Genomic DNA, 26749 nt, shown 5'->3' with positions numbered 1-26749 from the left:
ATATGGCTAAGGTAAAGACGATAGTGCAGGGGGAGAATGAAAGCCCGGCCACATTCCTTGAGCGCCTTTACGATGCATACAGACAGTATAACCCCTTAGATCCACTAGCAGAGGTGAATCAGTCAGCCGTGATAATGTCCTTCATAAACCAGGCTGCCCCTGATATTAGGAAGAAACTATCTAAGCAGGAAGGACTTGGGGAAATGACTATCCGGGATCTGATGAAAGTAGCCGAAAAAGTTCTTAACACCCGAGAAACCCCGGAAGAGCGAGAGGATAAAATCAGGAAAGAAAATCAGGAACTACAAGAAAGGATTCGGAGGGAGGACAGGTAACACCAGAGTAAGGAAAACAAGAAACAGCAGAAGGAAATGGCTAAAATATTGCTAGCAGGGGTCCAAGGTTTGGCTGGACCAGGCTCTGGACGGACTGGCTCCCCCCCCATCCCCGAAGAGATCAGCCTCGGTTAGGCCAGGGACAGTGTGCCTATTGTAAGGAATATGGACACTGGAAGAGAGAATGTCCCAAGCTCCAGGGTTGCTTGAGGCCAAATAGCAGGTCCAACAATGACACCTGAGTCCTGTTAACTGAAATGGAGAATGACTAGAGGGGACGGGACTCGGAACCCCTCCCGGAGTCTTGGGTAACCATATATGTGGAGGGGGAAGCCTGTGAGATGCATGGTGGACACAGGGGCTCAATATTCAGTTCTAAATAAACCTACTGGGCCACTGTCTCAGAAAATTAGTCTCGTGCAAAGAGCCACTGGGTCCAAGACATATCAATAGACTAGCAAGCCTCAGGTGGATTTGGGCCAGCATCAGGTGACCCATTCCTTTGTGGTCATTCCTGAATGCCCTACCTCCCTTCTAGGACGCCATCTGCTAACTAAGGTGAGGGCTCACATTCACTTTGAGCCGGATGGAATCAAAGTGATGGATGGACAAGGACAGCCCCTCCAAGTCTTGACTGTTTCTCTCAAGGATGAACATCGCTTGTTCTCCTTGCGGGACCCTCCCCCGAAACCTACTGAGTGGTCCCCTGAAATGACTTATTGGATTCAAACCTTCCCCCAAGCTTGGGCAGAAATAACAGGTGTGGGGCTGGCGAAACATCGAGCACCAAAAATAGTAGAAATCAAGGCTTTGGCTCAGCCCATCTGAGTCCGTCAGTATCCCATGTCTTCCGAGGCACGGAGGGGGATTGCCCCTCACATTAACCATGTCCTGGAAGCCGGAATATTACGGCCCTGCCGTTCTGCTTGGAACACTCCACTCCTCCCCATTAAGAAACCTGGGGGAAAAGACTATAGGCCAGTCCAAGATTTAAGGGAAGTAAGTAAGAGGGTCGAGGACATCCACCCCACAGTCCCCAACCCCTATACCTTGCTGAGCCATTTGCCCCCTTCCCATGTTTGGTATACCACTTTGGACTTGAAAGATGCTTTTTTTAGCATAGCCCTGGCACCCAACAGTCAACACAGTTTTGCCTTCGAATGGCATGATGAAAATACAGGAACCCCTGGACAGTTAACATGGACTGGACTCCCACAGGGTTTTAAAAACTCCCCTTACTCTGTTCAATGAGGTTCTTAATCAGGATCTGGACTCATATCGCCGGACCCACAGTTCTGTCACACTTTTCCAGTATGTAGATGACTTGCTTCTGGCAGCTGCATCTGAAGCTGAGTGCCAGCAAGCCACTGGAGACCTCCTCCAGGAGCTGGGGAAATTGGGCTATCGGGCCAGTGCAAAGAAGGCTCAAATTTGTAGACAAACAGTCACCTACCTGGGGTATGAACTAAAAGAGGGAACCAGATGGTTAATGAATGCTATGAAAGAAACTATTATCAGACTCCCCGTCCCCACCTCAGCTCGAGAAGTTCGTGAGTTCCTGGGGATGGCGGGCTACTGCCAGCTGTGGATATTGGGGTATGCTGAACTGGCAAAACCCTTATATGAGGCAACTAAAGATAAGGCTCCGTGGGTCTGGGGGCCAGATCAACAGAAGGCCTTTGAGGAGCTCAAGACCGCCCTCCTAAGAGCTCCAGCCCTGGCACTGCCAGACCCTCTAAAGCCCTTCACCCTCTTTGTAGATGAAAGGAGGGGAATAGCGAAAGGGGTACTAACACAACGCCTAGGGCCCTGGAAGCATCCAGTTGCTTATCTATCCAAAAGGTTGGACCCAGTTGCAGCAGGCTGGCACCCATGCCTGTGGATCATAGCGGCAGTTGCCCTAATGGTAAAGGACGCAGATAAGCTCACTTTTGGGTAACATCTGAAGGTGGTAACCCCCCACACAGTAGAGGGGGTCCTAAAGCACCCTCCAGGTAGATGGATGACCAACGCCCGAATGACTCATTACCAAGGGCTCTTGCTGGATGCCCCCCATATCCTCTTCTCCAAACCAGTCTCTCTGAACCCGGCCACCTTGCTGCCAAATCCAGACCTCAAAGCCCCCCTATATGACTGTCAAGAGATCATAGCTGAAATCACCCAAGTGCACCCCAATCTTCAGGACCTAGCCCTACCCAACAGCGAGCTGGTATGGTATACAGATGGAGTAGCTTCGTCTTGGATGGGATGCGTAAGGCGGGGGCAGTGGTGGTGGACCAAGGTGGGAACATAATTTGGAGTGCCCCGTTGCCCCCGGGGACCTCAGCCCAGAAGGCCGAACTGATCGCGCTGGCAGAGGCACTCGAGCAGGCTGAGGGAAAACGAGTGACTGTTTATACCGACAGCTGCTACACTTTCGGCACCGTCCATGTACATGGCGCTATCTACTGGGAAAGGGGTTTCATTACAGTGGAAGGAAAGGAGCTACGTAACCTCCTGGAGATCCAGAGACTACTGATTGCGGTGCACAAGCCTCAGGCTGTGGTGGTAGTACATGTTCCTGGTCACCAGTCTTCCCAGACTCCGGAAGCTATGGGGAACCGGCGAGCGGACGAAGCGGCCCGAAACGCTGCTTTGGCCTCCATGACCCTAGCACTGACTTCACCCGTGCCCGAGCTTCCACGCTTGCCACCGCAACCCGAGTAAACCTCGGAAGACAGACAGTGGATCCAAGGTCACCGATGCCCGGAGTCCAACCAGCAAGGCTGGTATCATGATGACCAAGGGTGACTGATCCTTCCTGAAAAGTTAGGACTGTTTCTCCTCTCCAACCTACATCAAGCCAACCATTTAGGCAAGAAAAAACTATCGGCCTCTTCGAGTCGGCCCACCTCCATTTCCCACACCAAACAGCCCAGATTCAAAGGATTGTGGACCAATGTGCCGGGTGCCAGGCTATGAAACCCAGCAAAAAGGGACTCCTACATACAGGTACATGGGTACAGGGCAGGGCGCCGGGACAGAGCTAGGAAGTGGATTTCACTGAGGTGAAGCCGGGAAGGTATGGGTATAGGTATTTGTTGGTTCTGATAGACACTTTCTCAGGCTGGGTGGAGGCTTTTCCTACAAAATGAGAGACTGCTCAGGTTGTAGCTAAGGTTTTGCTGGAGGAAATCATACCCAGATATGGCATCCTCGAAACTCTAGGCTCTGATAACAGTCCGGCTTTCATCAGTAACGTCCTACAAGGGCTGGCTCGGGCAGTGGGGACTAATTGGAAACTGCATTGTGAATATAACCCCCAGAGCTCAGGGCAGGTAGAAAGAATGAATCAGACCCTGAAGGAGACCCTATCTAAATTAGCCATCGAGACTGGCGGAGACTGGGTGGCCCTCCTACCCTATGCCATCTTCCGGGTTTGAAATTCACCATATGTACATGGATTGACACCTTTTGAAATTCTATATGGGGCTCCGCCTCCCATTGTTGTCCGAACTCTACCGGACCATGACCCCAGTATGGCCCCAAATTACTTGGGTAGCTTAAAGGCTACCCAAAGTAGCCTTTAAGATCTGGCCCTTAGTGCGCTCCTTGTATGAGACCAAAGATGCATCAAACCCGGAACATGGCATCGTCCCAGGGGATTGGGTATGGGTAAAGAGACACAGAGCCCGCACTTTAGAAGAAAGATGGAAGGGCCCTTACATGGTCATTCTGGTTACCCCCACTGCTCTTATGGTTGACAGCGTCAGGCCTTGGGTCCATCACTCCCACGTGCGTCAAGCCAGTCAGCAGGAACAGGAAGAGGATAGAGAGTGGATCGCACCGCGACACCCCAATAATCCGTTAAAACTGAAGCTCATCTGGCCCAGGAGACATACAGAGCGACTCTCAACGCCTCCCCCCCCCCCCCGCAGTGACCTCCGGACCAGGGCAGACCCCAAGGTCCATTAGCCAGCAAGATGATAAAATTCCTCCCGTGCATTCTAAGCCTTCTGTGTCCATGCTGGGTGGGACCTGCTCAGAACCCTAATTCCCACCAGCCCTACCACCTCACCTGGGTGGTCATAGATACATCCACAGGGGAGATTCTCACTCAGACCTCCAAGGTGACCCCTCCCAACGTCTGGTTCCCCGATTTAACTTTTGATCTGACAAAACTGGTGGCCCATGTGGGGATTCTAAAGGATAATTTTTACATCTGTCCAGGACACCTAAAAGGTAAAAGTAATAGTAAACAGTGTGGGGGGACATCGAATTATTTTTGCTCTTCCTGGTCCTGTGTGTCCACTGGCAACATCTGGTGGCCACCCCCTGAAAAAAACAGACCTAATTACCATGTCTAAGGGCTGTATAACAGAACAAAGAAGCCACTGGAGGCCTCGCTGTGACCTTGTAAAAATCAAATTTACAGAAAAAGGTAAAGCTGACACTCAATGGATATCAGGCCTCATCTGGGGAATTCGCCACTATGACCCGATGAGGCTCGGGGCCCAAGACCAGGGAGCCCTATTTACCATCCCGCTCACACAGCAACCAGCCCCTACTTGGGCAATAGGCCCCAATAAAGTACTTAAGCTGCCCTATGTGGAGCTGCCTCCCTGACCTCGCACAACCTCGGTCCCTTCCCAACCTCACACAAATGCTAGTATTACAACTCCAGGACTGCTAGGAACTGGCACTTCCCTGGGAAGGCCCAGCCCCTTTGGAATTTGGTAAATGCCGTATTCCTAGCATTGAACCACACCAGCCCTAATATGACTACCTCCTGCTGGCTGTGCTATGATGTGAGGCCCCCATTCTATGAGGCAATAGGACTAAATGCCACCTACAATGTCTCGACTAGTGAAAACCCCACTCAATGTTCCTGGGGAAACCATAAGAGAGGTCTGACCATACAAGTGAGCAGCCAAGGAACCTGCTTAGGGAAGGTGTCGGCGAGAAAACAGGACCTATGTGCTGTTGTAGATAACAACCCCACCTGGGGCAATGGTATTAAGTGGGTAATTCCAAAAGACAACGGATGGTGGATATGCTCACAGTCTGGGCTCACCCTTTGCCTATCGACTAATGTCTTTAACGGCTCCAAAGAATTCTGTGTCCTAGTGACTGTGCTGCCCCACATCATCTATCATTCTGAGGAGAGCCTATATTCACACTGGAATACAAAAACAGGTGAAAGAAAAAAGAGAGAGCCTATTTCTGCATTAACCATTGCTACCCTACCTAGCCTAGGAGTGGCTGGAGCAGGAACCAGCATACCTTCCCTTGCTACTCAACATAGCGGGATGTCCTCGCTGCGCATGGCCATAGACGAGGACATAGAGAGAATAGAAGCCTCCATTAGTCACCTAGAAAAATCCCTTACCTCCCTATCTGAGGTAGTAGTTCAGAACAGATGGGGGCTAGACTTATTGTTCCTTCAGCAGGGGGGAATATGTGCTGCCTTAGAGGAGGAATGTTGTTTCTATGCTGATCATTCGGGAGTAGTTAGGGAGTCTATGTCTAAAGTGAGGGAAGGACTGGCAAAAAGGAAGCGGGAAAGAGAAGCCCAAGAAGGTTGGTTCGAAGCTTGGTTCAATAGGTCCCCCTGGTTTACTACCTTGGTCTCCACCCTGGTAGGTCCCTTGGTTATACTGCTGCTTATCCTAACTTTCGGTCCATGCATTCTGAAAAAGCTAGTGACCTTCGTAAAAGATCGAGTTAGTACAGTCCAACTCATGGTCCTGAGACAGCAATATGAAGGGCTACCTAGCCCTGAAAATGTTTATGCGTATCATCCAAATGAGCATGATTTCTCATTATGAACATCTAAAGGGGGGAATGTTGGGGTACTTTAACTTGCAGCCCACCTAGCCTAAAAATCAGCTATAACTGGCATAACCCTTGGGTAACCTTGTGAAGAGGAAGATAGCCTTGAAACAGGGTTGTAAAACATGGTAAACTGTCAATTAAAAGCTGTAACCTCGGACAGAGCTGTGAGGAATTGCCCATTAGAGCCATGCAAAAGTTCGGGACCAAGATGAAAGGCACCATGCAGAGATAAGCACCCATTCCTGCCTTTCTTTGTCTCCACTTGTAAATAAACTTTCCAAAACAGGACTCCCCTGCTGTTCTTATCTAAACCTTAGGTTTCTATTCTACTACCAGCCCCTAATTTATGGGAGAACACATTCCTTGTAACCTGATAAGTAAACCTCTGGTGTTTCTCCAGTTCCCAATAAATAATCTTACCCCGTCACCAGGATGTGGGCAATGTCAGGTAAATGTGACCCCAGGGGCGTGAGGAATTCCTATGTGACAATGATTGATGCTTTAAAGAGTATAAGACCTGCTTAAACTTTGCATTCAGGGTCCTTGTTGAAACCTGCTGCGACAGGCGGATGCTCGGACCCTAGCTAGGAAGAAAATAAACCTCGCCTTGTGACTTCCTTTGTCTCTAGTGTCCTTTGTCCTCTCAGAAGGTGGCCGGCTTCATACCCTAACATTTCATGCCTATAATTCTAGCTACTCAGGAAGCAGAGATCAGGAGGATCTCAGTTTGAAGCCAGCCCAGGCAAATAGTTCGAGAGACCCAATCATAAAAATACCCATCACAGAATTGGAGAACATCATTCTGAGTGAGGTTAGCCTGGCCCAAAAGACCAAAAATCGTATGTTCTCCTTCATATGCGGACATTAGATCAAGGGCAAACACAACAAGGGGATTGGACTTTGAGCATATGATAAAAGCAAGAGCACACAAGGGAGGTGTGAGGATAGGTAAGACACCTAAAAAATTAGCCAGCATTTGTTGCCCTCAACGCAGAGAAACTAAAGCAGATACCTTAAAAGCAACTGAGCCCAATAGGAGAAGGGGACCAGGAACTAGAGAAAAAGTTAGATAAAAAAGAATTAACCTAGAAGGTAACACACATGCATAGGAAATTAATGCGAGTCAACTCCCTGTATAGCTATCCTTATCTCAATCAGCAAAAATCCTTGTTCCTTCCTATTATGGCTTATACTCTCTCTTCAACAAAATTAGAGATAAGGGCAAAATAGTTTCTGCCGGGTATCGAGGGGATGGGGTGGAGAGGGAGGGGGCGGAGTTGGTGGTAAGGGAGGGGGTGGGCAGCTGGGGGGAGAAATGACCCAAATATTGTATGCACAATAAAACAATAAAAATTTAAAAAACAAATACCCGTAACAAAAAAAGGGCTGGTGGAGTGACTCAAATGGTAGTGCCTGCTTCACAACTGTGAGGCTCTGAATTCAAACTCCAGCATGGCCCAGAAAGAAAATATGGGGGAAAAAATCTAATTCTTTCATTTTGAGAATAGCCTCTTCCAAAACTGTTAATATATGTATCAAACTATGAAAGTACATCTTTTTTTGTCCAGGGTGGAAAGCACACTAAAATTACTATGGGACTTACAGTTTACTGGTCTTGCTTTACATGTGTTATTTATTTATCAGCAAGACAGCTACTTCAGAACAGGGTTACTTATGATTCAGAACATCCACATTACAAAGAATCTTAATCTCCCAGTGAACAATGAGTTAATCAAGTATCAGAAAAAACAAGCTGACTAGGATGCAATTATGTTCCAATTTCACCAAAGTTTTTATAAAACTGTCTTACATATTCATCAAATTACACACTTAAGATTTGTGCATTTCACTGTGCTTTTCACAGTGACATAGATTAGCAATTCTGAAATTACTTTTTTCCTACTTTAGACTGAAGCAAACACATTAATTATATTGAGGATACAGACAGCGAGGGTTCTTTAAAGGAGTTACAAATATGAGAAGAGGGAGACAAGAATCCACCTTACAGTGCTGGGCTTAGAATTAAAGGTACCAGTAAGAACTTGTGGTTTTTCACTATATAAGATAAATATATATTTATATAGGATATGACATGAGAGTTGTATAAGTGTATAACACATTTGTGTCTATGAGTATGTGTATGTACATAAACTTACACAAAGATAGAAGTATAAGCACTTGAATCTATGCATAGATTCATGTATAATATCTATATACATATATCTACATATCTATACAGACATATACACATTTGAGTGTGTTTATTATTCAGGTATGTCTGCTGAGAAGGCCAGGAAGCAATGACACCAAAGTAGCAATAAGCATACCCAACATTTAGACCTTCATTTGTAAAAAACATTCTCTATTAAAAGGAACCAGGGAGAAGCAGCTGATTCCAGAGCTAGGACAGAGAAAGCATCAGATGAGCCAGTGCAGTAGGTAGAACTGTGTCTTGCAAAAAGATATGTCTAAGACCTAACCTTAGGTAACTCTGAACGGACCTTACTTGGAGATAGCCTGCGCAGATATAAGGTGAGGTCATACTGAATTGGAGGGGGTCCTAAATCCAATGACTGGTGTCATTATAAGAGAAAGAAAGGGGGCGGGGGGGAGGAGAAATGAACCAAGCCTTGTATGCACATATGAATAATTAAAAAAAAAAAAGAGAGAAAGAAAAGTGAGGGCTGTGGGTGTGACTCAAGTGGTGGAGCACCTGCCCAGCAAGCATAAAGCCAAGTTCAAACCCTAATATACCTAAAAGGGAAGGGGGGGGTGGGCAGGCAGTGGAGGTAGAAGATTAAATATAAAAACACAAGGAAGAACATGTGAAAAAAGCAGATATTGAAGCTAGGCTGTCACAAGCCAAAGAAGCCAAGAAGCTGGAAGAGGCACAGAAGGATTCTTCTCCACAACCTTCACTGAGAGCAATCAGACTTCTCTCCAGAACTGAGAATAAATTTCTGTTGTTGTGGTACTTTGTTATATTAATCTAAAAAAACTAATACAGCTTGGAACATCTTGTGTCAGAAAGTGAGAAAATTGGGGGCTGGGTGTGTAGCTCAAATTAAACCTGGGGCCTCATATGACAGGCATATTTGTTTAGCACAGGAGAGGTCCTGGGTTCAATTCCCAGTACCAAAAAAAAAAAAAAAAAAAAACAGAGAGAGAGAGAGAAAATGGAAGCAAGGCATGACAGCAAAAGCCTACTGTTCCAGCAGAAAGTTGAAGAAGGAGGATCATGAGCTTGAGGCTAGCCTGGGCTATACAGTGAGATCCTGTCTCATTAGCACAGGAAAAAAAAAGGTGAGAAAATGCTCCAAGAATGATAAGGACATATGAAAATAACAGGAGCCATCTTGAAGGATCTTTTAGTGGCCAAATAAATTATTTTAATGGATTATATTCCACTGAATAAGATAGAAATCCATAAATCTATACTGATATAAACACATGAGTATTGGGAAAGGCAATCCACCATAGGCCTTCTTATTCAGTAGACCAGGCCCTGACCACTGACTACCTAGACCATTTCTCAGAATTGTGCATGCAGCAAGCCACCTTCAGGGATAAGGTAACATCTCTCCAGGCCCTGTCAAAGAACAAGCTTGCCTCCACCTGCTATAAAAGTGATGAATATCCATAGCTTAGTGCTCCTTCCCTATAGCACAACCCATGGCATATGCAGAAATCCAAATGACCCACCTGTGTTATCCCTGTGGGACTTGGGGGGCATGAGAAATCAATGCAAACCAAATGACATTCATGCATTTTGCTGTACCATGAATAATAAAGTCTTTTGGCTCCAACCCAGGGGTCTTATCCCTCCTGACAGCATCTAAGAAACAGTTAATAGGCTAACTTAACTTGTAAGCAGGGTAAAATCTCAGACCTTTCATAATTCTTGACAATGAATAAACAAATGGTGGGAGGAAAAGGGAAAACCTCTCCTTACAGTTGAATGCTAAATAATAAATGCAGAAGAAATTATGAAGTTATAAAATTAGAAAGTGATATCTGATAGGAAAATAATACATATATAGTCTCAAAGTATCTTCCAACAAACTAGTCATCAATTACAAAGAAAAAAAAACAGGAGGTTTTTGGTAGAGAAATCTGGCAGATACCACCATTACTCAAGTGATCGAAGTTAATATCACCAATATTGCAACAAACAGATATTATGTATTTCTGGTATATTATACTGAGGATACAATTCTGTTACTCCTCCTAAAAATGTACAGCCAGAACCTAATTATAAGGAACTATCAAGCAAACCCAAAATAAGGGACACTCTTAAACAACTGCTCTATGCTCTTTGTAAATACCACAGGCAAGAAAGAGAAAGCCTGAGATTCCAGATCAAAGGTGATAAAGACACATGACAAATAAATACAATGCATGAACCTAGATTAGATCATAGATTCCAGCTTTAGGAAATAACTACAAAGGACATTATTAAGTTAAATGATAAATCTGAATATAGCCTGAAGATTCAACAATAATGCTGAATCAATGTTGAAAATCCTGATTTTGACAATTAAAATGCAGTTACATAAGGGAAGGTCTTTGTTCTTAGAAGTTATGGTTATATAACGAAAGGTCTTAGAAAATACTGAAGTATTTAGTGGTAACAGGACATGATTATTTTCAACTTATCTCAAACAGCATAGAAAAGTTTATAAATACATGTGTGTTACATGTATGTGTGTATGTGTGTCTAAATAGGGAAAATGATAAAGCAAATGTAACCAGTACATCTAGATAAAGGCCATATAGAAATTCCTTGTACTATATCAAAATTAAAACTTACCTTCCACTGTCAAAAAAAACAAAAAAGGCAAAAGAGTTGTCTTGATTATGTTACACACTGAACAACACATAAGATAAAATGCAAAATAAAACACAGACAAAGATAGCATTTTAAACTTCAGGCTATCAGGTAGCTTTGACAAAAGTAATAACTACTTGAATTTTTATACACATATGGACACATAAGTTTACATGGAATATATGTATATGTGTACATATATGTATTTCAAGTGTCAACTCTAGTGAGCGTCTGACTCATTTAATGTTAGGTCCAAATCTCAATGCCATCATTTGTGACTTGCTAATTTCAAGCAAGTTACTATTCACTGCCTCAATGTCCCAATTTTTAAAATGTAAACAATAGTAGTTTCTAACTCTTAAGATTTTTATGGCAATCTCAAAGAACAACACATGTAAAGAACTCAGCACATTTACAAGTGTTGTCCTTATTTCATTTTTTTTTAAGTAAATATAAAAAGAAAATTATTCTTTTTGTTTGTGTTGGGTATTGGAAGTTAAACCCAGGGCCTCAAGTTTGCTAAGCAAGTTCCTGATCATTAAGCTACATCCTCTGCCCATGAAAATTATCTTTCTGATACTGAGGTTATGATATGCCTCCTAACAGTCTAAAAGCAAAGAGGGGAAGAAAGCTGAGACAAAAACAACCTCAAGCTGTATTAACTGAAAATTAAAATGCATATGAAACATAAAATTTCTTGTTACAACCAGATCCCAGTGTTAAAATATTATTAGAATAATATATTATTTTTTAGTGGTATTAAGGTTTAAACTCAGGGCTTCATTCTTGCTAATGGTTCTTACCACTTGAGCCACTCTGCCAGTCCTAGAATAATGCATTAAATAAGTCATTATATTCAATCCCCAGCACCCCTACCAAAAAAAAAGAAAAAAGTCATTTTTTTTCCTCTGGAACTGGGGTTTGAACTGAGAGCATCACCCTTGCCATTGCTTGAGCTATGCCTCCAGCCCTTTTTGCTTTTGTCATTTTGGAGATAAGGTCTCACTTTTTGCACAGGTCAACCTGAACTGCAATCCTCCTGTTTTATGTTTCCTGCAGTTGCTGGGATGACTGGCACACATCACTATACGCAGTTTTTTTTTTTTTCCACTGAGAATGAGAACTTCATTGCCCAGACTGGCCTGGAACCACCATCCTCCCATTCTCAGCCTCCCAAGTAGCTTGTCATGACAGGTATATGCCACTGTATCCAGCTATTGAGATGGGATCTCACAAACTGTTTGCCCAGGCTGGTCTTGCTTAAACTCGCACAGAAGGTGCTCATTAAAAAAAAACCCAAAAGAAATTTTCCTTTTCCCAGGATAACAATGATCTTAAGATAAACTCTTTCAAATTCTGAAATGAGTTGATTTTAAAAGTTTCTCTAAAATTCAGAGTTCTCAGCCCTAGTAGCTGGTTATGTTAATATTTAAACAACAGTATCCTCATATAAATAATGCAATAATGTCATAATCTTTTGAGAAAGTAAAATTTATGTCAAAACTTAAGTTTTAAACATTTGTTTGAGAAAAAGTTAGTGTTTAGAAAATATTATGTATAATCATTAAGTCTTACCTGAGGATTCCAACCTGGATCTAATTTCTTAACTGCTGCAATATATTCCTGCATTGCTTGGCTGGGGCTTGAGTCACCAAGTGCTTTCCATGCTTCCCTATAGTACAGAATATCAAAAATGGCAAATAACATAAACAGTGTATTTCTGTTTATTATTAAAATTTTGCATATACATTACAACGGTTTGAGGATATAGATACAATAAGCTATGCATAGAGGATCCCTCTCTTTCCACATTTACATTGATCTACAGCAATATACAACTTATCCCTTCACCTATGAAGTCTATTTGAAAAATTTTTTTCCTAATTGTCCTCTCTCATGAAATTTCCATAACACATACATTGGACATCTGTTGAATTTTGTAAGATCACAGACCACTGTAATGTAAGATTTTAATCACTTCTCCTAATCCAATTTTCACCCCTATTGAGAAAGAGCCTACAGAATAATAGAGGTAATTCCCACCTTAGGAATTAACTATGCTTATGATATGTCGGTAGTCTGGAAACTAATCTTCACACAAGAAACAATAGTCCTGGGGAAAATGAATCAAACTCCTTACTCAAGTTGTGAGAAATCCATCTTTCCCTTCTGCTGTTATCTCATCTACAAACTACTAGAAGCCCATTTTGAGGCTTAGGTTAGCATCTTCAAAAGTGAGAGATGGTGACAGCAGAATGAAGAATACTGGTGAGTACGGAGGAAGAAATTTTTGATAGCATAAACACCAAGAGTAACATTTTGGTCCTGAGCCCTTCCTTCTTCTCTGCAGACTGCCAGGACAGGCCTCCTTGGTTTTCCCTACCAATCCTTTCTACTTCCAACCAGGTTTCTCTCTTTTACTGATCCACTGTAAAACAGAACCTAGTCCACGTTTCTTATTATCTTTCTACTCCTATGATGAAAATGACATCTCAGGTTTTTTTTAGGGGTGGGGGGGCAGTGTGGTACTGGGGTTTGAACTCAGGGCCTCATGCTTGCTAGTCAGGTGCTCTACTACTTGAGGCACTCTGCCAGCCCATTTTTTGTGATGGGGTTTTTCAAGATTGAGTCTGGCAAACTATTTGCCCAGGCTTGCTGTGAACCATAATCCTCCTGATCTCTATCTCCTAATTAGCTAGGATTACAGGCATAAGAAATAGGTGCCAAACTAAATTTTCTTTCACTGAATCTCTTGATATTTACTTGTATACATCGTAACACTTCATCCCTAAATATATCAATTTATATCAAACACATGAAATTTACCAATACTATAATATAGAGACCAAATATTCAGATTCTCTGATTATTCAAATGTCTTTCTTCTCCCAGACTAGAAGCCAATCATGATACACATAGTGTTCATATATCTTTTGCCTTTTTGTCTTTTTTTAGGAATCAAAACCAATTGTTTTATGAAATACCCCTCAATGTGGATTTGTCTGATTGTTTCCTCATATACAAAGTATTCTTGAGAAAATGATTAATTATGACTGAAATCAGGCAGACATTTCAGCAAAAGCAACATATAAGTGACATGTCCTTTACAATGCATCACATTGTGGGTACCTGATGTCAGTCTGTCCCATCATTAATATGACTGATGAACTGGTGATAATGGCATATTTGCCAGTTTTTTCCTTCATGATTAATAAGAAAACTGTGGGTCAGACTGTATAAATATTCTTCTCCAATAGTGTTTCATATAATGTTTTAGCCTTCCATGAAGATTCTTGCCTCAATTATTATTAAGATAGCTATAAAATCTAAACTTTTTTAATTTTTAAAAACAATGGAGAGGATTGGAGATGTGGCTCAAGCAGCATAGCGCCTGCTATGCAAGCGCAAAGCCCTAAGTTCAAAACCCCAGTACTGCCAAAAAAAAAAAATAATAGTGAAGTTATAAAACAATAAAACTTACAATAACAGTTATATCAGGTATACGCTAGAGCAGTCATAAAATGCCAGAGAACTGTTTATCACCAGCAAGGAAAACTTGTACCAGAATGTAAATCAAAGCACTGCTTTCAATACCACTCTTGGGGATATACCCAAAAGACTGTGACACAGGTTACTCCAGAGGCACCTGCACACCCACGTTTATTGCAGCACTATTCACAATAGCCAAGTTATGGAAACAGCCAAGATGCCCCACTACTGACGAATGGATCAAGAAAATGTGGTATTTATACACAATGGAATTTTATGCAGCCATGAAGAAGAACGAAATGTTATCATTCGCTGGTAAATGGATGGAACTGGAGAACATCATTCTGAGTGAGGTTAGCCTGGCCCAAAAGACCAAAAATCGTATGTTCTCCCTCATATTCGGACATTAGATCAAGGGCAAACACAACAAGGGGATTGGACTTTGATCACATGATAAAGCGAGAGCACACAAGGGAGGTGTGAGGATAGGTAAGACACCTAAAAAATTAGCTAGCATTTGTTGCCCTCAATGCAGAGAACTAAAACAGATACCTTAAAAGCAACTGAGGCCAACAGGAGAAGGGGACCAGGAACTAGAGAAAAGGTTAGATCCAAAAGAATTAACGTAGAAGGTAACACACATGTACAGGAAATCAATACGAGTCAACTCTCTGTATAACTATCCTTATCTCAACCAGCAAAAACCCTTTTCCTTCCTATTATTGCTTATACTCTCTCTTCAACAAAATTAGAGATAAGGGCAAAATAGTTTCTGCCAGGTATCAAGGGGGTGGGGGGGAGAGGGAGGGGGCGGAGTGGGTGGTAAGGGAGGGGGTGAGGGCAGGGGGGAGAAATAACCCAAGCATTGTATGCACATATGAATAATAAAAAAAAAAAATTTTTTTTAAAAAAGTACTGCTTTCTTCACTGAGAATGTTCTATAAAAACATGACAGCTGAACTAAAGAGTACGGTTAACAACATAGCAATTTATATCCAGCTTTAAATTTGGTTCCTCCTTACAGCGGGCAGACAGTTAACTTGTCCAGGGTACCACATATCGTGCTCAACTATGGTAGAAGGTAGAGTCAGAATCCATCTTTTAGCACTTTCTCTTTCTACGATCATTACTTTTTTTTTAAACTCTACCCTCAATACTTATTTTAATTCCAGGACAAATGCTGCAAAGTCTTTCCTTCTATAACTAAAGTTTCTATCACATATAATTTCTCTTTTTCACTTAAACCAGGTTAAGAAAAAATAAGGCCTCACAAATGAGATGAGGGAACCTCTAAATTGTGAGTTTAAAGTTGGGGAGAATATAATCTTTACGTATTCAGAAGTGTAGTGAGTCAGCATCTGGCTCTGGATTTTTCCCCCTTCTTCCCAAGAAATTATTATAAGCATTTCTTTTCTATGGTGTGGGTAAGGCAAGGAACAGAAGAATGGCAAGTTAAGAAGACAAAATTGGGTTAGAGGAGAAGAGGATGAAATGGGAATTTATCCCATTCTCACCTCCATCCTCTTGACTTTCTCTTAAAGACTCCTCCAGAAGGGAGAGTAGTGATCTACTAGCAGCTACATAGGAGGAGAGAAAATGCCAAAGCAGTAGTCCTTACATATTCTTGTATAAGGAAAGCATGTCTTTTATAAGCTACCAACATCATTGCACATGAATCCTTTAGGAGACTTAGCTAAAAGAGGATTCTTTTAATCCTTCTCCCAACTGCCTGCCCTCTGCACAGACAACAACAGAAAGATTAATGTAACAATCACTCTTTAATCTGCTTCCTTCTTTCTAATTCCTAAACACCTAAATCATTTCCAACAACTTCATTAAAGATTCCAAGAATTTCTTACCATTTTTGCTTTCCTTCAAAATCAAAGAAGCTTGGTTTAGGAGTATTGCAATTCCCAACTTTGACCTAAGAGGTGGGGGGAAAAAGAAATCAAGAACTTATTTTTCCAAGAATTGTCTGAAAACATTTTCTTTTCAACCTGAGTATATATAATTAGTAACTACAGTTTAGAAAATATTTGCATCTACAAAGACACAAAATTTAGCATTTTTGCAAAAGTGAACAAACAAAAACTCCCAAACAAACCAAACTTTAAATTACAGGCAGCTTTGCCTTACTATATAATACAACTGTTATCTAAATACTATAATACAGAAAAAAATGAGTGACAAAATAGTTGCATTTCTAAATTAGACTGATTATAAGCCAAATTATAAATAGATTATGGCCTTTATTGCCATTATAATAGAGAAGAATTTTTAAACATAGCAACTGATAAAACTTTATAAAGTTCAGTTTTTCAGACTGGGCACTGGTGGCTCATGCCTGTAATCCTAGCTACTCAAGAATCAGAGATCAGGAGGATCAAGGTTTGAAGCCAGCCTGGGGAAATATTTCCAGAGACCCAGTTTAAAAAAAAAAAAAAAACCACACACAAAAAAAAGGTGCAGTGAGGTTGGGGGGAGGGGGGACTGGTGGAGTGACTGGAGCCTGTAGGCCCCAGTACCACAAAAAAAAAAGTTCAGTTTTTCAGAATTTATAATACTATTTCTTCATGTTGATCCTCATAACACTAGTAGCTTTTTCTCTCCCTCAAATTCCAGGAGAGATATTTTTACAAAGGGCCCTTCTATGAAACTTATAGATGCCAAAATCCACACACAAAAAATTTCAGGGATCTTAACAACAATATAAATTCTATCAATTTCACAATAATCTTCTTTCCTGTTGGTCAATACCTGTTTTTAATCCTCAAATGATATTTATGGTTAAATTATAGATTATTTTTATTGTGATTACTGCAAAAATGAAATCCACACAAGTGCAAAATAAACTATACAAGGCCCTGATTGCCACTGCCAGAAGTAATCTCCCCTCTTTATGAACTTTCTTTTTTTTCTGTGGTACTGGGGCTTGAACTCAGGGCTTTCGTTTCCAAAGCAGGTGTCCTACTGCTTAAGCCATACCTCCCGTCTGTTTTGTTCTGGTTATCTTGGAGGTGGGGAGAGTGGGGGTCTTGCAAACTACTTGCCCAGGCTGGCCTCGAACCTCAATCCTCCCAATCTCAGCCTCCCAAGTAGCTAGGACTATAGACATGAGCCCCTGGCACCAGCTCCTTATGAACTCTTAATAGTACTTACTCTATACATCTCTTATGGATTTTCACATTTTCTACTTGTGTTGGAACATTTTATATGAAGTCTCATCTATTATATCAGAGCCTCTAAGAAACCGTCTTTAACTCACCACAGCACCTACCTACTTCTCAGGAGACTTCCCACTACTTCCTATTACTTGCACGCTTGAATTCTGCTAAAAACCAAACCAATACCTTCATTTAAACATACTGATCTGTATACAACTCACTGCCTTAGGGACTTTCAGTTCTGTGTTTTGCTCCTAGCTCCTATTGTTCCACTCAGCTGAAATGCCTTGCCTTCGCTTTTTTCCCTCAGCAATTTGTGTGTGTGTGTGTGTGTGTGTGTGTGGTATTGGGGTTTGAATTCAGGTCCTACACCTTGAGCCACTCTGCCAGCCCTTTAGGATTTTTTTTTTTTTTTTTTTTAGATAAAGTCTCTCGAACTATTTGCCCAGGCTGGCTTCAAACCACGATCCTCCTGATCTCTGCCTGCTGCAACAACTCCTTCCAGTCTCACTCAAAGTTCAGATTCTAAGAATCTTTTCAGTCTACCATGATTTCATCCACCTCCGAATTCATTTAAGAAAAAACAAAAACAAAAAAAACTTCTACCATTTCCTTAGCAGTTCCTTCTATAGGAACAGCTCTGTTATGATGGGATGGAGAAAAGAAAGGATAAGAGAAAAAGCACTGTATTTCTTGAACAATCACCACAGATCAAACACTGTGCATGTTACCTCAAGCGCCACACAATAATCCTGTGAGGTACGCCATACAAACTCATGAGGAAGAGGTGTGGCTGAAGCAGCAGAGTGCCTGCTTTGCAAGTGAGAAGCCCTGAGTTCAAACTTCAGTTCCACTAATGGGGTGAGGGAGAGGGGGAGTAATTCATAAGGATAAAAGAAGTCCAAGAGTGTTATCTCAATTCACACATTAGTAAATCTTGAGTACACAGTCAGGATTTGAATCCAGGCCTGTTTGACTCAGATCTAAATTCTAATATCCTTTGAAGTCTAACATTCCTTCATTACTTCATCCTGCCTTACATCTAGATTTCAGTTCTGGCATCTCTAAAATTATACAAACTACTAGACTGGTAGAAATATGAAATGAGATAAACTGTACAAACTGTAAGACATCACAAAAATAGCAGTTATTACTATTTTTGTTTTGGGTTCTGTTTGATCCAGACACCAGTCAGTAGCAGAAATAAATACAGGTATCTGTTATTTCTCCTACAGTGATGGTCTCAGCTGCCACAGGTCATCCAAATGAACAGTACCTGAGGCCAAACAACTGCTGTCTAAATTCTAGGAATTAGATGCATGTGAAAGCTATAAAATATTTTCCTTAAAAAAAAAAAAAATAGGGGCTTGTCCTCCCCTTTTCCTTTGCCCTGGCAAGAACACATGTATAATAAGCCTCTCTCTCACAATCAAAGGAGGACTTGGGGCAGGAGTTCTCAAACTTTTTGGTCTTATAATCCTTCTACACACTGAGAAATTAAGAGCTACCAAGAACTTTGAGATATATGGATTATATCTATCAATATGTACATATTAGAAATTAAAATGAACATTTAAAAATACATATTCATTTGGAAAAAACCTATTACATGTTAACTTAAATAACAAAATTTTATAAAAAATATCTAAGCTGAAAAAATAGTGAGAAACAGCACTGTTTTACATTTTGCAAATCTCTTTAAAGTCTCACACAGTTGTAATTGTCATACTTCTGCATCCAATCTATTGCTATTTAATGCTTTGGCTGAAGTATACAAAGAAAATTTGGCACCAAACAAATACATTGTTAGAAAAGAGAGAAGTATTTTGGTAGCATTTCCAGATCACCATGGATATTCTTTTGTATTACACCAAAACTCAACAAGTGATAGTGTAAGGTCAGTTACAACGTGGAATCTGAACTTACATCAAAGTTTTCATTCTGTTACACTGACAACCACTGGTCTGGTTTGCACTTTGAATGGATCTTTTACCCACACATGATCTATAACATTACCTCATGAAATATTTAGAAAATACAGTTTACTGAGTTATGCAGACTTGCCAAATGTTGACATATTTTATTATTCATTAGCAAAATTGCTACCACTTACCAAAAAAACTTTTTTTTAAGTACTGGGAAGCTGTTTGAGCTCATGGTGGCAGATACAGATTTTCCAAAGTTCTAAAATTTTCACTTAAAGACTCAAATGTTATCACTGGCAACAATTATTTATAGTTGTTTTCCTTTAAGAGACAGGTTTACATTTTTCATTCTCAAGAAATTCTCTGCTGAATACCCAAATTTGAATAGACATAGTTTATATGAATTATTCTGTTAAGTACAAATGATGTACCATGGGAAAAAAAGTGGATTGTTCAGTTTGCCACTCAGAAATTATACCAAAAACAGCCAATGTGTTCAAACACCAGTCCCATCAGAAACAACAAAAATAGCCCATGTAATTCAGTATGCAGAAGTGCCTATGTGCACCTGTCATTTTATCACACACAATGTTAAAAATGTGTACTCAAGGGTTAATACTAGGGCTGGTGGAGTGGCTCAAGTGGTAAAGCGTCTGCCTAGCAAGTATGAAGCCCTAAGTTCAAGCCCCAGTGCCAAGGGAAAAAAAAAAAAAAAGCCAAGGGTTAATACTAAATAAATAACTTTTATTGCTTCAAAACATTTTAAGTGAAACTGGCATTTTTAGTTTTCTCTGAGTACATGGTAGTAAAAAAATATGACTACTAATATAGTTTGGTGCAACCACCTAATGCTAAGACATCAGCAATTTGATCCACCATGACAGGAGAGAAAAGACAGTGTCTTCATATTATTGTGAAAATAGTTTTGACCTATGGTCAAGATTTCCCTGAGGAAATCTTGGGATACATATGGATCCACGGACTACAATTTGAGAACTGCTGCCTTAGGGGATGGCTAAACTATAGACAGAAAAGGCAAAAGCCCTAGATGATCCATGAAGCACAGCCACCAGACCAGCTCTACATCTTCCTCCAAATCACTGTGTGAGATGAAAATAAAGGCTAACCCTGCATCCTAACTGAAATAAAAGCTTCTATAATTCACAAGTTCAAAGAATTGTTCTCCATCTAGAAGACTAGGAAAATAAGACTCAAGATTTTAGGACATCATGGACAGCAGTTTCCAAATCATTAGATAATGAATCATGAACTACAAAGCAGAGGTATATTCCACTTTTTACCAGAGCATCTAAACTCTGCTCTGAGATAAAGACAGGTATACAGATGTAAAATGTATCTAAGAGTCCTTGAGACAAAATACTTCAACAAAGGTTGCCAATGACAAATGCCAGAGAATCAGGTGTGCCCAGGTTAAAATAGAAGGATATGCAGGGCATCTTTACTTGTGCTAGTGCTGAAGGCTTTTATAAAATGAACCCAACAAGAATTTGAAATGTTCATTACCCTATGGTTTCCACAGGTGTCAATTAGTTAATCTTCTGCTGAGAGACTGTAAGCTAATACATAGAAGGAAACACTGTTAACTGGCTTGATCTTTTTGAAACTTTGGTTTAAAAAGATGATTTCTGAAGCCATGGGCATACCTGACTAAAAGAGCTATTATACTAGGTTACTTTGGAGCTCTGCCTAAGAAAATAAGGTTCAGCTCTCAGTTTATAACATTTCCTACCAATAGTCTTACCTCATTTAGCCTACAAAATAAAGTGTTAATCCAAGCAGGAAAAGTTAAAATTTTATGGGAAATTTTGATCCATTATATAGGAATTACTTGGATTTTCAACTTTAGTACTCTGTCAAAGATGCTATTTTAACACTATCTCAGAATCCTATCAAGAATAAAATATTAGAAGAGATTGAACATTATGAACGATCCCCCCCAATCATATCTAAGGAAACACATATTCTTATTCTCTAATAACAAATGAATTTTGTTTTCAGATTTACAAACTTCTAAACATCCTAAGGTGAAGTTCTTGAAAGAGTGAAGGACAGTCCTCCTTCAGACTACTTTATATGGATGAAGTGAGTACACCTGAGACAGCTGACAAGTAGGTGACAGGTAGTTCACTTACAACTTGAAAATCAGATGCTGAATCGTGACACTAACAAAAATTTGACAATAAATAAAGATATGTCCAAAGAAAATAATGTTCTCTAGGAAACTGGAGTAAAATTAGTCTTATACTGCCCAGAGAATCATCTGTCAGACATGCTATAGGTCCTAGCACAGTGCTTAATAAATAGTTGTTCAATATTCAAAGGTTTCTTTCTAATGTTATTAGGACATCATAAATAACCACAAAGAAAACAGACATGTAGAACTTTGGCAAGAAAGCTAATTCCAAGGCCAGTTTGAGACTGACTTTCACTGAATGCTATAATTTATACCACTTGTACCTGCAGCTGTATCTCTCAGGTCATATTTACTGACAGTTACATTACTCATCAGTCTTCAAATAAAGATTTGTTTCAATTCAAAACATTCTGCTTAAAAATACAGGAGAAGGGCTGGCAGAGTGGCTCAAGTGGTAGAGTGCCTGCTTAGCAAGCATGCGACCCTGAGTTCAAACCCCAGTACCACCAAAAAAAACCACAAAAAACAAAATTTAAAAACTACAGGAGGATCCTACACAACTGTGTTTAAAAAAAAAAAGAATACAGGGGAAAATAGGTAATTATACCGAGAGGCAAAAACAATTCAAATTTTTAAATAAAACAAGTAGTCTATTATCCAGAACATCATTTCCTCCAGTATCCCAAACAGCTGGAGGTTTCCTATGCTGTTGTAAGTCTTGCCAGTGATTTTTCACATCTTTAAATCTAGATTCCTCCAGTATCTTATAAGCCTCTTAAGGGCGTGTCATGATGCCTTTTTTCTTTTCATTCTCTGTAGATATAATAACCCAAGTGTTTTCCACATAAAAGATGAACAATATTTGTTGACTATAATAAAGCATTTTTCCTTCTGATACTTAACCAATGACTACTTTTTTGGTTCTGGTGGGATGGGATTTGAACTCAGGACTTTGTGCTTGCAAAGCAGGTGCTTTACCACTTGAGCCACACCTCCAGTCTCCAATGACTCCTTGAATGACAAAGATGCCTTTTATGGGTCAGTCACACATTTCCATGTTTCCAGGTAAACCTCAAAGCCTTAGAAGCTATAATCTAGTTCTGGCTGATATGTGACTCTAAGCAAGTTGCCTACTCTTCTGGTTTTGTTGTTGTTATTGATTTTTTTTTTTTTTTTGTAAAAGAAGGGGATTCAGGAGGCTGAGGATCAAGGAGGATCACTTGAGCACAGGAATTCAACATCAACCTGAGCAACACAGTGAGCAGTTTCTTAAAATGGGATTATTTCATCTGATGTTCACTAGCTCTAAATATTTTTTTTGCCTTTCAAAAAAGAGTTTAATAAATATACAGTAGGTAGAGTTATAACAGAAAAAGTTTATGATTATATACAACAAACAGAAACATAAGATACTTAGGGTTTAAAAATAATCACAGTAAACCGGTGGCTCGCACCTGTAATCCTAACTACTCAGGAGGCAGAGATCTGGAGAATCAAGGTTCAAAGCCAGCCTGGGCAAATAGTTCCCAAGACCCTATCTCAAAAAATCCATCGCCAAAAAAAAAGGCTGGTGGAGTGGCTCAAGGTGTAGGCCCTGAGTTCAAACTCCAGTACCGCAAAACTAATCACAATAAAAATAACAATATTTTATTTATTACAATCGTTCTCTTAGGCCTTAAAAGTATTTTTATTAACATTACGGTATTTACTTCCATATGCCCCTCTGGCAAGAGAAAATAAATGGTAAATCTTATTCTATCATCCTCATTTTGCAAAGGTTCAGAGTTAAGTCAGAAAATACACAGAAAAACTGTCATTCGGTGACCAGCTAAATAAAAACCACTCCCGGGATGGACAGGAGTCAGACCTTCTCCATGTCCACAATGATGCGGACGGTCAAAAGTAAAGCAAAACACATACACAAACTTCATCCCACACAGCCATCAGCCATGCACGTCTGTTCCCAGCCTTTGGAGGAGGGAAACCCGAGTCCCCATTGCACCCAACCCTGTCCTCCTCCTCACCTGCTTGTACCTGGCGTACAGGTACAACAGCTGCTCCCTGCTGGCCACCTGAACCAGGCCCTGGAGGTGCACGGCAGCCTTTTCAAACAGCTCGGCCAGGGTCCTGGACGGGTCGGTCTCCATGTCCCCAGAGTCGTCCCCTGAGCTCAGCTCTCCACCACTGTCGCCCGTGGTGGCCCCCGCGGGCAGAAGCGGAGTGGCCATGTCTCAGATCGGGTGCGACAGCGGCTGGCAGGCCTGGCCCACAAGTCGGGGTCCGGAGCCCGAGCTCGAGTCGGGACCCCAACTCGCTCAGCCCGCGCTCCCTCACGGAAATTGCTGCCTTGACACTTCGGCTTCCCGGGCGCGCAGGGCCAGCCCTACTCCCGGCTCTCTCCAGTTGCCTCGGTCTCCTCAGACTCTGGGGATTCCCGGGGGGTGAGGGTGGGGGTCCTCGGACGACTGCGGGATCCACAGACCGCTCAAATGGGAGCTAGAGCAGCACGCTGCGGGGAGGCGGGCCGGCGGGGCCGGGCTCGGCGGCGTGAACGCGGGGCGGCGCGCGCCCGAGCACGCACCCGAGCACGCGCCTGCGGCTCCGCGCACCTGAGCTGCGCCGGGAAAAGAAGACGTGAGACCTTGCCGGAGGGACGCTGTTTGGGGAAACTTCTCTTAGACGTTGGGGTGTCCGTTAATCGTTTCGTTGAAATTAGTAGTCTCAAACTCCGGAACCCGTTACCGGGGCAGGCCACGGGGGAAGGGGAAGAAGCCGACCCACTCGCTGGTGTACCACTAGGAACGGAGTCGCGGGAAACAGGAAACTGAGGACAAAGGTTCCGCCCGCTCCTGACTACCCCGGATGATGTGCCAGGAACCAGCGCGCGTGCGCGTCGGATGCCTGAGAGTTTGATTTTGAGTAATAGTGGCTCACTGGAGATGGGACCTTCATTGTCCTACCGTGTGAGTGACTGGAATTACTCCTCTCCGTGTCTTGCTCCTGCAGACCCCTCATCTCCCAGGGCTCTGAAAAAGGCTCTACGGAGACTCCCACCGCCTTCCTTAGCACATCTTCTGATCTCAGCCATGCTTGAAGACACCTTAACGTGAAACCCAGAACACGGAATAGCTCTGCCCCAGAGGAGCTAACAGACCTTTTCTGTTACCAGAATTATGCTAATCACCAGCAGATGGTCAAAAGGAAAAGCATAAAATACAAACTTCTTTACCCGCCTAGCCATTAACCATGCACGTCGGCTGTCAGCTTCTGGAGGATCCCCGTGTAAGAGATAACCTTCCCTACAAGGGACCTCTGGGACCTCACTGGCAAGGCACTTCTTGGAGAAACTGCCCTCAGGCATTGGAGTGTCCGTATCTGTAACATTGACAGAGTTAACATTTAAGAGTTACTATTATGTCCTAAATGTTGTAAAAAAAAAAAATTCATTTAGCACTTAAAACACCAAGCACCACAGGATGTAACAGGTACCTAAGTTGCTTTTGCTGAAAAGCACTAACTCCCTACTTGGTCCCACGAGTTAACTAAAAGCAGGAGAAAAGCTTGGCAATCCTGCCTTTGTTTTGTATTTGTCTTTGCTCCTCTGCAGTCACTTTGCAATCATCTTGGGTTCCAGAAACATCGCCTTGGGTTCAATAACATCTGTAGGACAAGAGACTGAAAACTATCCCTAAGGAACAGCAGCGCCTTGCAGGATAGACCACCCCCCCTCCCAAAAAAATGAGGGCAGTTACCTATGATGTAGAGGCTACACCCTGGCGCAGTAGTAATCATCTCATGGGAACCAGGCTGTTCTTCTCAAGTGATGACAGAAATAATGACTTCTCCCAAACCTTTGGAGAACCAGAACTGAGATAATAACCAATCAACACGTTTTCTTTCCTTTTTTTTTTTTTTTTGGTGGTACTGGGATTTGAACTCAGGGCTATCATATTTGCAAGGCAGGCACTCTACCATCTGAGCCACTGTGCCCGCCCTTTTTTGTGGTGGGTATTTTCAAGATAGGGTCTGGGTCTTTGTCTTATTAAATTAAAGAGATTACTTGTGTAAACTCCCAGGCCTTGTTGATATTTAGGGTGTGGATTATTCTTGAATAAAGAAAGGGTTGAGCTTTAAGTAAGTGGCTGACTTTAAGCATCTTGTGATATCCCCTGGCCTCTGGCTACTTGATCTTTTTTTTTTTTTTTTATTCATATGTGCATACAAGGCTTGGTTCATTTCTCCCCCCTGCCCCCACCCCCTCCCTTACCTCCCACTCCACCCCCTCCCTCTCCCCCCCCCTCAATAACCAGCAGAAACTATTTTGCCCTTATTTCTAATTTTGTTGTAGAGAGAGTATAAGCAATAATAGGAAGGAACAAGGGGTTTTGCTGGTTGAGATAAGGATAGCTATACAGGGCATTGACTCACATTGATTTCCTGTGCGTGGGTGTTACCTTCTAGGTTAATTCCTTTTGATCTAACCTTTTCTCTAGTTCCTGGTCCCCTTCTCCTATTGGCCTCAGTTGCTTTAAGGTATCTGCTTTAGTTTCTCTGCATTAAGGGCAACAAATGCTAGCTAGTTTTTTAGGTGTCTTACCTATCCTCACCCCTCCCTTGTGTGCTCTCGCTTTTATCATGTGCTCATAGTCCAATCCCCTTGTTGTGTTTGCCCTTGATCTAATGTCCACATATGAGGGAGAACATACGATTTTTGGTTTTTTGAGCCAGGCTAACCTCACTCAGAATGATGTTCTCCAATTCCATCCATTTACCAGCGAATGATAACATTTCGTTCTTCTTCATGGCTGCATAAAATTCCATTGTGTATAGATACCACATTTTCTTAATCCATTCGTCAGTGCTGGGGCATCTTGGCTGTTTCCATAACTTGGCTATTGTGAATAGTGCCGCAATAAACATGGGTGTGCAGGTGCCTCTGGAGTAACAGTCTTTTGGGTATATCCCTAAGAGTGGTATTGCTGGATCAAATGGTAGATCGATGTCCAGCTTTTTATGGCTACTTGATCTTAATAGAGAAT

The 26749-nt window shown here is 41.8% G+C and overlaps 1 protein-coding gene across 18 annotated transcripts in view; it reads right to left on the bottom strand.

Annotated features, from left to right (window-relative positions):
* Positions 1–24524, bottom strand: part of Acbd6 (acyl-CoA binding domain containing 6) — a 178469-nt gene extending 153945 nt beyond the window's left edge. For 5 of the 18 annotated variants that reach the window (XR_012438800.1, XR_012438804.1, XM_074047312.1 and 2 more), the window contains exons 1-3: positions 23735–24521; positions 16326–16390; positions 12553–12649 (exon numbers count right to left, since the gene is read on the bottom strand). Coding sequence is in view for 11 of the 18 variants with exons in the window: in XM_074047312.1 (XP_073903413.1) it covers positions 12553–12649; positions 16326–16390; positions 23735–23938 (366 nt within the window). In the remaining 7 variants the exon portion in view is untranslated. Of the gene's footprint in view, positions 1–12552; positions 12650–16325; positions 16391–23734 lie in introns of all 18 variants that reach the window. The other 13 variants (XR_012438805.1, XR_012438806.1, XM_074047321.1 and 10 more) reach the window with 6 other exon arrangements.
* Positions 24525–26749: the final 2225 nt, after the last annotated feature.

This window comes from Castor canadensis, chromosome 11 (assembly GCF_047511655.1).
Source record: "Castor canadensis chromosome 11, mCasCan1.hap1v2, whole genome shotgun sequence".
NCBI lineage: Eukaryota > Metazoa > Chordata > Mammalia > Rodentia > Castoridae > Castor > Castor canadensis.
This window is presented reverse-complemented; position numbering and strand designations above follow the sequence as displayed.